This window comes from Symphalangus syndactylus, chromosome 19 (assembly GCF_028878055.3).
Source record: "Symphalangus syndactylus isolate Jambi chromosome 19, NHGRI_mSymSyn1-v2.1_pri, whole genome shotgun sequence".
Taxonomy (NCBI): Eukaryota; Metazoa; Chordata; class Mammalia; order Primates; family Hylobatidae; genus Symphalangus; species Symphalangus syndactylus.
The window spans coordinates 19,305,939-19,319,216 of NC_072434.2; the positions used below are offsets into that span (position 1 = coordinate 19,305,939).

The following is a 13,278-nucleotide window of genomic DNA, read 5'->3' on the forward strand; positions in this document are numbered from 1 at the left end:
AAGGGCAGTAAGTTGTTTCATGGGTAGCACTGAACTAAGTTTGTCCTCATCCAGTACCCTAAGGCAGCTATGAAGAACACATTGGATGGATTTCAAGGCAGAGACCTAGGGGTCAAACTGCACCATTTCCACCTACCAGCTGGGGAATTTGGGTAAGTTACTTGTCTTCTCAGCCTCCAACTTCCTCATTTGTAAAATGGGAATATCTGCCCTGCCTAGTTCACAGTACTATTGGTAAATAAGACATGATCATGTTTTTAAGAACCCATCAAATTGCCAGGCACAGTGGCTCACGGCTGTAATCCCAACACTTTGGGAGGCCGAGGTGGGCAGATCACCTGGGGTCAGGAGTTCGAGACCAGCCTGGCCAACATGGTGAAACCTTGTCTCTACTAAGAATACAAAAATTAGCCAGGCATGGTGGCATGCACCTGTAGTCCCAGCTACTCGGGAGGCTGAGGCAGGAGAATCACTTGAACTCAGGAGGCAGAGGTTGCAGTGAGCCGAGATTGCACCACTCCACTCCTGCCTGGGTGACAGAGCAAGACTCTGTCTCCAAAAATAAAAACACAAAATAAAAAAAATAAAAACCCAACAACTTTATTGTGTGTCGTACTCACCAAGGGCTCAGATGTTTGCTAACTGTATGTTCTCCCCACTAGCCTGGGAGCTCTCCTGGGACCTCCCTATTTGGACAGGAGAGTGGCTTTGGCTAGTGGTTCTTATCTGTCCTCGCCCTGGCCTGCCTTCAGCTGTTGCAGGCACCTATTTGGAAGCCAACCTCACCTTTCACCAGGGTGTGCTTGTCAGTGGGAGAAGATCGCGCCAGGACCCGAAGCTTAGGCCAGATCTTGTCCAGCTTTTCTTGCTCTACCTGCCAACACCAGACCACACCTGGATCAGTCAAACTCAGGAAAGCTATCCAGGAAAATCTTGCTTCTCCATACAGTTGGAGTCACTGGGAGATTGGGTACGCCACAGTCCCACATGAAAGTGTTATTCTGGATTCAGCAGAGATGAAACAGCCAACCAGTCTCCAAGGGTAGATTCATGGATGATGACTATTCAGGGCCTGTTTTTTTTCTTTTTCCTCCCAAGTCCCTACCTGGGAGCCAATCCCCCATTTCCTAGACCTTTAACAGGAGGTGGGCCAGGGTTGGCTGTTGGCTCAGGTGGGTAAAGTGGTGCTTCTGAGGTCTTAGGTTTGATTTCTATGTAGCTGAGGAAAGCTTGGATCTGTGCCACCACCAGACCACATTCTCCTTTAGCCACTGTTAGCCAAAGGGCAGGGACACAGGAGGGGTGGGCTAGGGGGAAGTCAGTATAAAAAACTGAAAAAGCAGAACGACATGAAAAGTTAGTGACACTATCTCAAAAGATAGCTTGTGAATGAAGCTCACTAGCTTCATTCACAAGCAACTACCTTTTTTTTTTTTTTTTTGAGACAGAGTCTCGCTCTGTTGCCCAGGCTGGAGTGCAGTGGCATGATCTCGGCTCACTGCAAGCTCTGCCTCCCGGGTTCAAGCGATTCTTCTGCCTCAGCCTCCCCAGTAGCTGGGACTACAGGTGCACACCACCATGCCCAGCTAATTTTTGTATTTTTAGTAGGGACGGGGTTTCACCATTGTTGGCCAGGATGGTCTCGATCTCTTGACCTCGTGATCCGCCCGCCTTGGCCTCCCAAAGTGCTGAGATTACAGGCGTAAGCCACTGGGCCCGGCCGGCAACTCCCAATGTTACCATATGAGCAGCTTTGGTACAAGGAGATGTTTCACTACGAATAGCTTTTACTTTAGAAACCACCCACTTTCCCGCACATGACCCAGATGCCTTATGCTAGAACCCGCCTTTTCCTTGTCAGGTGAGGTCCTGGTTCCCCCTAGCCAGGACCCACCTCGCCTTTCTCGTTGCGGATGAGCCGGTTGAATTCTTTGCCTTCTAAGCACAGGAAGTCATCCCCAGGTGTTAGAATGCCACATTTGGTGGCAATGGCCCGGGCTGTGTTGATGTTGTCACCTGTCACCATTCTGACAGTAATGCCAGCTTGTTTGCATTTGGCAATAGCATCTGGCACCTATGGAGAGTGAAGAAAGGGGAAAGGCACAGATGAGGGTGGTGACCCTGGTAAGCGGTCCCTGTTTGTCTGTCCCTTTGTGGCAGACAGGAGAGGCACCCTAGAAGTGGTGCCATGCAGCATGAGCCAGGTCTGGTCATTTTGATATTGTTAGGCGCCACCTCACTTCTGTCCTACCCACAGCAGTCACATTTGAATTTGCCCTATCGTACCACGAGTGGAAGGGGAAATTTGCTTTGGGAGCCAGGTGTAAAAACTTGCTCTTTTACTTACAACTGAGACTCCTCAGCAGGGCATGGATGGCATTTTGCGATTTGGCCACTGCTTTCTTTTCTAGCAGAAGCTTTTGCCACTCTCCACCCACCTGGCCCATGCTCCAACCATATCAGCTCTTTGTAATTTCCCACATGCATGACACCCTCTCATGCCTCTGGGCCTTGACAATTAATAGTCCATCTGTCTAAACTTCTTAGAAGCAGAAACTTTTCAATCCCCTAGTGTCTAGAATAGTTATCAGCACACAGCAGGTACTCAAAAAGAATGTGTTGATTGAAAGGAGGGAGCTAAAGACAAAGTTGGTGTCCTGGTTAAATCGACCTCCTGACAACACTTAAGTACCAAATAATGATCCCAATAAGCCCTTTGCTTCTCAACACTCAGACAACATTAGTCCTAGGAATGCCACATTCAGTCAAACTGGCACTCCACAGCAGCCCTGTGAAGCAGGAAGCACAGAAACATCTATCCCTCTAAGTGAGAGGCAGTTAGCTTACCTACCTGGGGTCACAACTAGAAAGGGAACTAGTACCCCACTTCCTGAGACTCCTGGGTGGCTTCCCACCCTCTCACCTCTGGGCGCACAGGGTCCTCAATGCCCACCACTGCGATACAGGTCAGTTCAGTGAGGATCTCATTCTCATTGTCCCAAGAGGGCTCTGCATCATCGAAATCCCGGTAAGCTATGCAGATAGTCCGGAGTCCATCACAGGCCATGGGCTCGATGACAGTGCGTACCATATCATCTCTGTCTTTATTCTTGAATGGCACTGCTTCCCCTTTCCGGTCCAGGATTCGATTACACCTGGGGAGGTGCACAGTAAGAACGTGGTGTCTCCCTTCCCACTCAATACATTTCTACAATCATTGACAGGCATTTTGGCAACTCTGTATTATTCCTAAAGACATTGCTCCAAGTGTGGCCAAACATTTCCTTCATTCATCACCCAGCTGAGTTCCTCTTTCCAAGGTAGGTGGGCTGTGGATGGAGTAAGGTCTAGATATATAGAGAGTGGGATTCTCCCATGTCATCTCTTCTTACCCATATGTGAATGCAATGCAAGTCATTTGTGAATCACCTGCTCTTCTGAACTTCTTGAAGGCAGAGAGACTTTTTCAATCCAAGTATTTAGAATAGTGCTCACTGTGTGGTGGTGGTTTGGGGGAGGTTTCCTATATAAGAATGTGCTGATTAAAAGAAGGTGGCTAAAGCCATGTTGGGGCACTGGTTAATTCAGCCCTACTTATGTATAGGGCCAACTTTTGATGATCTATGGGTAATTTATTAATAGTCACTTTTTTTTTTTTTTTAATGGAGTCTCATTCTGTCACCCAGGCTGGAGTGCAGTGGTGTGATCTCAGCTCACAGCAACCTCTGCCTTCTGGGTTCAAGCGATTCTCCTGCCTCAGCCTCCTGAGTAGCTGGGATTACAGGCACGCACCACCATGCCTGGCTAATTTTTGTATTTTTTTTTAGTAGAGACAGGGTTTCACCATGTTGGTCGGGCTGGTTTTGAACTCCTGACCTCGTGATCCGCCTGCCTCGGCCTCCCAAAGTGCTGGGATTACAGGCGTGAGCCACTGCACCTGGCCGAATAGTCACTTTTAAAGTTATGTAAATTCCCTGTAATAAGAAATGGGAATGGGAAGGAAAGAGAAGGAAAAGAGAACACAGAACAAACGTTTCTAGTACTTGTTACGTATAAGGCATTTTACATACATTGAATCATTTAGTTACAGTGATGGGGTAGTACTTTTAGGAGCTGAGTACGGCTATCTCTGTTTTCAGATTAGGGAAATGGAAACTTAGGATCATCCAGGTCTGAATCCTGGCTGTGCCACTATTAGCTGTATCACCTTGAGTGAGATACTTAACTTCCTTATATCTCTGTTTTCTCATCTGTAAAACAGGGATAATCATAGTACCCACCTTACTGAGTTGTGAGGATTAAATACAACAAGCCACCTTAAGCACTTAAAAAACATGCGTGGCCTGAGTAGATGCTTGGATATTAGTTATTATGTCACCACCTGGCTGGAGGGCTCCCTCATTCACATGGGTTCAGTGTGGGGTGTGCACCCATGCCTTCCTGAGGAGAGGATCTTGAAGGGAAGCAGAGTGGTCAGGGGTGCTCACTTGCGCAAGATGATCTCAGAGGCGCCCTTGCTGTACATACGGAAGCCACCGTTGGGATTCCTGATGACGGTGCTCATTGACTTGCGCACTGAGTTGAAGGTGTACACCTTGTAGAGCTTCTCCTCAGGCACTTCATTACGCACAGCCTGATAATCCTGCTTCAGATCTGTGACAAAGCCTAGCAGAGCACACTCGGTCTTGTTGCCCACCTGCCGAGGCAGGCCTCCCTCCTTCTCTGGAGGCTGGGAGAAGAAATATACACAGCACTATTGAGTAAGATGCCTTGACAAGGCAGAGAACTTAGGGAGAAAGAACTCATTTACAAAGCCTTCACATTATATACCTGGAGCTCATGGGGGAAATAACTTTTTTTTTTTCTTTTTTGGAGATGGAGTCTTGCTCTGTTGTCCAGCCTGGAGTGCAGTGGCATGATCTCGGCTCACTGCAACCTCCACCTCCCAGGTTCAAGTGATTCTCCTGCCTCAGCCTCCTGAGTAGCTGGGACTACAGGTACCTGCCACCATGCCCAGCTAATTTTTGTATTTTTAGTAGAGACAGGGTTTCACCATGTTGGCCAGGCTGGTCTCGAACTCCTGACCTCAGGTGATCTGCCCACCTCAACCTCCCAAAGTGTTGGGATTACAGGCGTGAGCCACTGCACCTGGCATCTTTTTTCTGTTTCTTTTTGACATAGCACCTTGCTCTGTTGCCCAGGCTTGACTGCAGTGGTGTGATCTCAGCTCACTGCAGCCTTGACCTCTTAGGCTCAAGTGATCCTCCCACCTCAGCTTCCAGAGTAGCTGGGACAACAGGTGCGCAACCATGCCTGGCTAATTTTGTTTATTTTTGTAGAGATGAGGTCTCACAATATTGCTCAGGCTGGTCTCAAACTCCTGGGCTCAAGCGATCTTCCCACTTTGGCTTCCCAAAGTGCTGGGATTACCGACGTGAGCCACTATGCCCAGCCTGTTTTTTTTCAAGGGTAGGCAGAGAGGGGTCAGTGGTAGCTGTGATCCTTGTGCCATCCAGGGCTTAGGGATTTTGTAGTTTGCTCTAGTGGTAGTGCTGGTGTCTCGCCTTGTGTGGGTCTTATTCTAATACGCTGTGCTTGTAACCCAATTCTACTTTGGGTTACTTTCTACTTTCCCTCCTTAGAGACATTGCTTTTACATGCTAATTGGGAGGGTATTTCCCGGCCATAGATTCTTACAGGCCCTTACCTCCAACCCTCCATTGACTCCCAGGGATTTTTCTGTAGCCTCACCCAAACATGTTCACTCCAGAGTGAGAAATTGGATGTGAGATGGCAATTTAGGCAGTGTAAACAATAAGAGGGTTCATTTCAGAGAAAATGGATGTTGCCTTCCAACCACCCACTCTAAGTGTCTACACAAAGGAAATGCTTACCAGAATCTTGGAGGTATAAGCGCTGTTGATAGAAATGCCGTTGACAATGAGGTCCAGGACTTTGGGCAGGAAGACATCAGGGCTTGGGATTTGACGGTAATGGATGCCCCCAATATAAGCTTGTACCACAGTCATGCGGTTCATGGTCAACGTGCCTGTCTTATCAGAGCAGATGGCGGTGGCATTGCCCATGGTCTCACAAGCATCCAAGTGCCGCACCAGGTTATTGTCTTTCATCATTTTCTACAAAGGAGAAGAGAAAAGACTTGAGAGGGGGACTAACTGGACTTTCCTAAATATAGGGCAAAGGCCATTTCCTAGCCAACATCTCTCCACATTTCATCTTCCAGTCCCACACAAAAATCTCAGATACTGGCTGGGTGCAGTGATTCATGCCTGTATAATTTCAGTACTTCCAGAGGCTGAGGCGGGCAGATCACCTGAGGTCAGAAGTTCAAGACCAGCCTGGCCAACATGGTGAAACCCTGTCTCTACAAAAGATACAAAAAGTAGCTGGGCGTGGTGGTGCACACCTGTAATCCCAGCTACTTGGGAGGCTGAGGCACGAGAATCACTTGAACACGGGAGGCAGAGGTTGCATCACTGCACTCCAGCCTGGGTGACAGAATGAGACTCTGTCTTAAAAAAAAAAAAAAATCCAAGATACCATTTTTGTCATTCTCTTAAGATTCTACTGGGTCATTTCAACATTGATGCATCTGACAGAGATGGTCCTTCCATAATACCAGGGACTTCTGCTCTTGTGAGGCAGCAGCCAAAGTTTATAGATGATAGAATGGCTTATCTTTTCACTAAAGGTTACATGGTACCCTTCCCTCCCATCTCTATCCTAAAGGAAGAGATAGGATTGTTCTAGTCTCACCTTCACAGAGTAGGCCAGTGAGATGGTGACAGCCAGAGGCAGCCCCTCTGGCACAGCCACCACCAGTACAGTGACGCCGATGATGAAGAACTTGACAAAGTACTGGATGTAGATGGGAGTACACTCAGGGAGCCATGGTCTGCGATTTATCACAAAGTTGTCAATCACAAAGTATAGAATCAGGATGAAAACCGTGAGAGCAGACATGATCAGACCTGTCCAGAGAAACAAGTCACATGAACCCAGGCCTGAGGGCAGTCCTAGGGCCCTAGCTAGAGATAGATTGGCATCAGTTGTAGCCTTTGTTGCCAATTATTAAAACCACCATCGCCAGGAAGACTTACTAAAATCCCCGCCCATTCTCTGTTGCTTGTACATTATAGCATAGGGAATAGACACTGGTTTCGTATTTCAAAGACACAGGTTCTATTCTCAGCACTCTACTAACTTGACTTGTGGCTTTGGACAAGTCATTGACCCTCTTTGGGCCTGTTTCCTAGATCAAATTCCTCATTTATAAATCAGGGGATTGATCTGTTTCCTGAAACAGCATTCTACAATCCTATTCCACACCCACCCTCTCCCTACGATTCATAATGTCATGACTGTACTTGTCCATTTCCTAGTAGTTTATCAATTTTGACTTCTCCCCTACTAACCTCTGAACGTTGGGCAATTCACACCTTGTTTACAGCAATGCCTCTATGGTGCTAGTGTATCACCTGCATAACTAACTCTTAGAACAGTGCTTCCCAACCTTTCTCTTGTCACGGCACACATAGAAGATGCCAATAATAGTAAATATTTATGTGGGCACCTGCTGTGGGCCAGGCGAGCACTTCACAACAACCCTGTGAAATAGATTACTATTATTACCCCCTTTTTAAAGATGAGGAAATGAAAGTACTGAGAGGTCTTTGGTATAGCCCATTGATGGAGTAACCAAACCATCCTGAGACTACTGAACAGTTTCCAGGGATGTGGGGCTTTGCCAAAATTGAGAAAATCCCAAGCAAACTGGGATGGTTGGTTACCCTACACATTACAGTATGTGAAAGAATCTGCTCAAGGTCAAAACCGACTGGCCTAGGGGTTCTGATTGCCATGGGTGCTGCCAGGATGCTTTGAGGGCTGATGGAATCAATATCTGGGGACAACTATCCCTAACTGTGGCACAATATTTGGGAAAAGCTCTGCTTTAAGTCATTGTCTGGTTTGGGTTTTTGCTTTTCCCACGGGCCTGATGATTCGGGGGCCTCCAAGCAAGGCTAGAGATGATGATCTCAATGAAAGCAAATTCTTCTGTACTTTGCTTGATTAGGGCCAGGACTCAGGTGGAGAAGCAAGCCACTGAGGGTGAAAATTTAAGAAGGAACTCACTCTCCAGGTGGTGGAAGGCATCTGACTTGCCTCATCGTATTCCTGGACTGGCCTAATATATAAAATAAAGCAACAGAGGAAACTAGTGGCAAGCCATCAGGTAGCTTGTACTCTCTAAGAAGAACAAGGCAGGGGACAGGTACAGTGGCTCACGCTTGTAATCCCAGCACATTGGGAGGCTGAGGCTGGCAGATCACTTGAGGCTATGGGATTCCTTGAGTCCAGGGGCAGATCACTTGAGGATAGGAGTTTGAGACTAGCCTGCCCAACATGGCGAAAACCTGTCTTTACTAAAAATTAGCCAGGCATGGTGATGCACGTCTGTAATCCCAGCTACTCGGGAGACTCACTTGAACCCTGGAGGTGGAGGCTGCAGTGAGCCAAGATTGCATCACTGCACTCCAGCTTGGGTGACAGTGAGACTTTTTCTCAAAAACAAACAAACAACAACAACCATAAGGCAAGGATTAGGAGAATAGTACAAGGGTCAGGTGGGGTATATTTAATGTTTCAAACCTGTGTGTTGGATTCTGCGCCTGCAATTCATCTCATCCATGTACAGTTTATATGCAAGAGATTTCACAGTAGTTAAAATTAGCTGGGTACCAGAATGGACATGAAGAGGTTAGACCAACTCGGTCCAATAGATCTTTCTGTGATGCTTAAGAAGTTCTCTATTTGTGCTATCCAATATGACAGCCACTACTAGCACATGTGGCTCGTGACCAACTAAAATTTACCCCAGCAACCGGATTTTGAACTTTATTTACTTTTAATTAATTTAAATTGCAGCAGCCACATGTGGTGAGTGGCTGCTATGGTGGGCAGCATAGATCCCTGCCATCCAATGTGTGCAAACTGAATCAGCGGTGCTGGCATCCTGTGGGGGCTTATTAGGAATGCAGAATCTCAGGCTCCACACCAGACCCCCTGAACTGAATCTACACTTTAACAAGAACCCCAGGTAAGTTGTATACAGCTGTATAAAGTGCAGAGATGTGCTGATTATGATTGTGGTAAACAGAAAGGTGGAATCAGAGAATAAACAGTGGTAAAAGACTATTCTCTGGCAGGGTGCGGTGGCTCATGCCTGTATCCTAGCACTTTGAGAGGCCGAGGTGGGCAGATCACTTGAGGCCAGGAGTTCGAGACCAGCCTGGCCAACATGGTGAAACCCCATCTCTACTAAAAATATAAGAATTAGATGGGCGTGGTGGCGTGCACCTGTAGTCCCCGCTACTTGGGTGGCTGAGGCAGGAAAATCGCTTGAACCAGGAGGTGGAGTCTGCAGTGAGCTGAGATGGTGCCACTGTACTCCAGCCTGGGCAACAGAGGAAGACTCCGTCTCAAAAAAAAAAAAGACTGTTCCTTGAGGGATATGCCCACTAAAGTAGCAGTCTTCTATTTCCTCTTCCCACCCCCCTTTCTCCCCCTCCATTGAAAGAAGGTGGTGAGACAGAAAAATGTAGAGGCAAGTGATGGAGAAGCCACTTCCTCATATGCAGAGTGCATTTAGTTACCTCTCTTCTGGAGAGAGCCTCTCTAACCACAGCCTTCCTTCTTCCTCCAGTCCTTACTTGGTATTTATTGCTCTGTGCTTGGCCAGATCCTACTCCTATGCTAGGGAATTGCCTCTAGCAAGCTGCAGCCTTCTCTATCTTTAAGGAATTTACCACCCAAAACAAGCGACAGGTAAGCAGTTATTAAAGTCTTCCTTCTTGCTAATGTAAATCTCCCCCGCTGTAATATATGCTCTTTACTTCTCATTCATTTGGATTAAGAGATCTCAGGGCCATTAACGCTTACACACAGGAAACCATTTCTCTCTGAAAAAGCCTAGGGAGCGACCAAACAGTAGTGGAGATAGGGACACAGCTGCCTAGCCCCAACCAGCCATCCTGAAGTTTCAGCTTCTTTCTGCCAGTCTCGGTCGGTGCAGAAAGAAGGGGATAAAAGTGATGAGGATCCAAGACAACATTGATAAACCACAACGAGGCTCTCCCCTACTCACCGGCTTTCCCAATCTGAACAGCCAGGCGAGTCAGCTTGCCCTGCAGCACTGACTTCTCCTTTTTAGGCACCTTGACTGCCTTCTTGTCCTTTTCCTCATTGTCGATTCCCTCCTGGCTGTTGAGTGGCTGGATTTCCAGGGCCACTCCATCTTGGGTCTTTGCTGGAGTGTACACACAAATAGGACAGGTGAGCAGGCAAGGTGGTAGCACTGAGTGGCAGGCAGGTGGAAACCAGAAAACCTGCCTGTCTCCCAGAATATACCTTGGACCCTGACATCAGTTCCAACCACTCCCAACCCATGCTAGACATGGAACTTGCCTTCAACACTCTATTAGGGCCTTTGGAATAATATTCTAATGACTTTAGATGAAACTGGGGTTCTTTTAGGGTATGGATTTCTTCTTCAGTGGCAGCTTCCTGGCACTACCTCAGAGTCCCAAGCCAGGTTTATTCCAGCAAGGGGATTAATCATGTCACTAAGCACTATTAAAACAACCATCCTTCCTGGAACTCAGTGCTTAAAATAGTGAATCTTTACTGCAGAAAGGGGCTGAAGGAGAGGGTTGGCAGATGTTTCTAGAGCACAAGATTGCTCTGTTAAATGGTTTATCTCTCTCTCTCTCTCCCTCAATTGTCAGGGAAGAAACACATACCCCAGACCCAGGGTATTTTCCAGCCCCTTCCAGCAGTTGAAGGATAGGAAAAGAAAATTCCCTTTCTTCCCTGCCTGACAAAGGTAGAGAGATACAGAGTGGGAACCGGGGTTAAGTCTTTTGGGGAAGAGGGAAGAAGCTGGTGTGAGGGACCTCCTGGAATAAGAGAAAGCAGGGATAAAGAGAGACATATAAATCCATTTTGCTTTTAAAAGAAGAGTTAAAGACCTAAAATTAAAGAATTATTTCTGTTTAGCCCTGGTTTTCCAATGTGATGACTTTATTTCTAAAGACTGCTGTGATGTGGGTTACAAAGTAAAAACAAATCTCTAGGAGCATCACAAGACAGTAGTTCTTGCTGGCTCCCAGCACCACTCCACTTTCACCCCTGCAGGCCTCAGCCCCTCGCTTAGGATACCCTTCCTGAGTAGTCCCTGCTGTCAGACTCACAAACAGGAAGACAGAGACAGAATGTGAACACAGTCACCAAAAGAGAAACACACATCAGATCAGGAGGAAGAAAATAGACTGTGGCGAGAACAAAGAAGGGAGGTGGGGAGAGAAGTACAGAGAAAGGGCTCTCTCCAAGCACCCCTGAGAAGACCAGCAGAGAAGGGATCCAGATCAGAAGAGGACACTTATGAGGAAGCTAGCAAGAGGAGGGTGCAGGGACTGCCCACCCCACCTCCCTCCACCATGAGGACCCTGAAGTCTTCCAACCCAGAAACTGATGACTGTTGGTGTTTAAATCAGGCTGAGGGCAATGAAGCAGAGTTCAGCTCCCCAGGAAGAGCAGATCAACCCTACACACTCCCCAAGAGAAACCTTGACATGACGTTCTGTGAGCCAACAGCAGAGGGTGCTGTTGTCCCATCTTAGATTGGGATCAGGACCTTGAGACCACCCCAAAAAATCTCTGCACCTTCCTCAGGATGAGGCGTCTGAGCCACAGCAGCAGATAACAGATTTATGGAGAGGAAAAGGGAGAAGGAAGATGGCCTGGAAAGGTCTGGTTTGAGTGTGGGCAGGTAGAGATGGTAAATGAGTAGTTGGAGAGTTTACCTTTGTTGCGATTTTCAGGGACTCCTTGTTTTTTACCTGTTTGAACAAGAAAGAAAAAAGTGGGGTCGAAACCCAAAGTGACTATTAAGAGATCCAATTTGTTGGTCCTGCTCAGAGCCCAGAAGGACAACGGCAAAGTGTTTGGGTTGCAGGGAAGGGACATAAATGTAAAGGAAGCTCACATCTCTGTTTTCATTCATTCTTGCTAGAGGCTCTCATGAATCCTCGGGATATCCACCAAAACGCTCATGAAGGTGAGTGCATACTCACACCTGAGGTGCTTTCTCTTGCTCCTGGCCTGAGTCACATTGCTTGGAAAAATGGGGTGGGGATTAGGAAGTGAGAGGTTTGAACTGTTTCTGCCTGATGGCAAAGACTTTGAAAGGTGTCTCCATGTTACTTCAACAGCACCAGGCAAGCTTCCTCCTTATTCATTTGCAGGCAGCTGCAGAAATGAATTGTTTAGTTCCTGAGAGAATGTGTTTTGTTTCCTTTTCATAAACTGTCCTCCACTAAACAGCTCAAGATGATTCTCCAGCCAAGTGGTAGAAACCTTCTCTTCCCTAAGGGAAGAAGGAATGCTTAGGGAAACGTGTAGACTTGGTTTTAGTATCTTTTCCTCTTTCTTCCTCTTATTCTTTCCTTCAGGAATGACTGAGTGGCAAAGACTGAACTAACCGTTCCTACTCTTCTAGCTGTGTGTCTCTTCCACTGAGAGCCCACAGTTTCGGCAGAAATCTAGTTTATTCTTCTGGCCAATTTTCTCTTAGTCTTGATGGTTTGTTTAACCCCCCATCTTTGAGGAAGAAAGTTGGGGAAGGAGGAGGAGTACACGGAAGGCATTTGGGGCTACCAGCACCTAGCCAGTTTATTTAGGGCAGGCTTTGTAACTCATCCCTTTACAAGCTACCATTAGACACAAAAATCAAGGCTCAAATTCAACCTGATTTGGGAGCCTAGAGCCAGGATCTGGTTTTTATCACAGCTCCCTGGAGCCAAGGATTTACATCTTTATCTCAGCAAGGAGTTTGGATATCTGCTGTCTTCATCGCAGCAGATTCTTCCAACCATGCTTTCTATCCAGATCTGCTCCCTCACTTCCTTGTTTGTCCATGGGGATGAGAGGAAAGAGAATCTCATTCCAGATGCCCCTTACCTTTCTTCTTCTTCTCCCCTTCGTCATCCTCATTGACCCCCAAGAGAGTAAGGATGATTCCAGTCTGAGAGTTGACACCAACAGCTGTCACCACCATCCGGCCAGAACCTTCCATGACATGGGTCCCTACACGGGAAAGGAGAAGATGGGAAGGAATGGGTTTTTTAATACTTAGACATGATTTGGTATGAAACACAAACTTAGAAGAAAAAATAGTCCTTCCTACCCCATGGATAA

The 13,278-nt window shown here is 47.1% G+C and overlaps 1 protein-coding gene across 4 annotated transcripts in view; it reads right to left on the bottom strand.

Moving 5' to 3' along the window:
* The window catches only part of ATP2B4 (ATPase plasma membrane Ca2+ transporting 4), a 117,644-nt gene that overhangs the window by 29,973 nt on the left and 74,393 nt on the right, over window positions 1–13,278 (bottom strand). For all 4 annotated transcript variants that reach the window (XM_055234875.2, XM_055234874.2, XM_063613229.1 and 1 more), the window contains exons 6-14: window positions 13,042–13,167; window positions 11,886–11,921; window positions 10,169–10,330; window positions 6,778–6,992; window positions 5,895–6,137; window positions 4,488–4,729; window positions 2,924–3,155; window positions 1,895–2,074; window positions 787–874 (exon numbers count right to left, since the gene is read on the bottom strand). In XM_055234875.2, coding sequence (XP_055090850.1) covers window positions 787–874; window positions 1,895–2,074; window positions 2,924–3,155; window positions 4,488–4,729; window positions 5,895–6,137; window positions 6,778–6,992; window positions 10,169–10,330; window positions 11,886–11,921; window positions 13,042–13,167 — 1,524 coding nt within the window. The remainder of the gene's footprint in view (window positions 1–786; window positions 875–1,894; window positions 2,075–2,923; window positions 3,156–4,487; window positions 4,730–5,894; window positions 6,138–6,777; window positions 6,993–10,168; window positions 10,331–11,885; window positions 11,922–13,041; window positions 13,168–13,278) is intronic.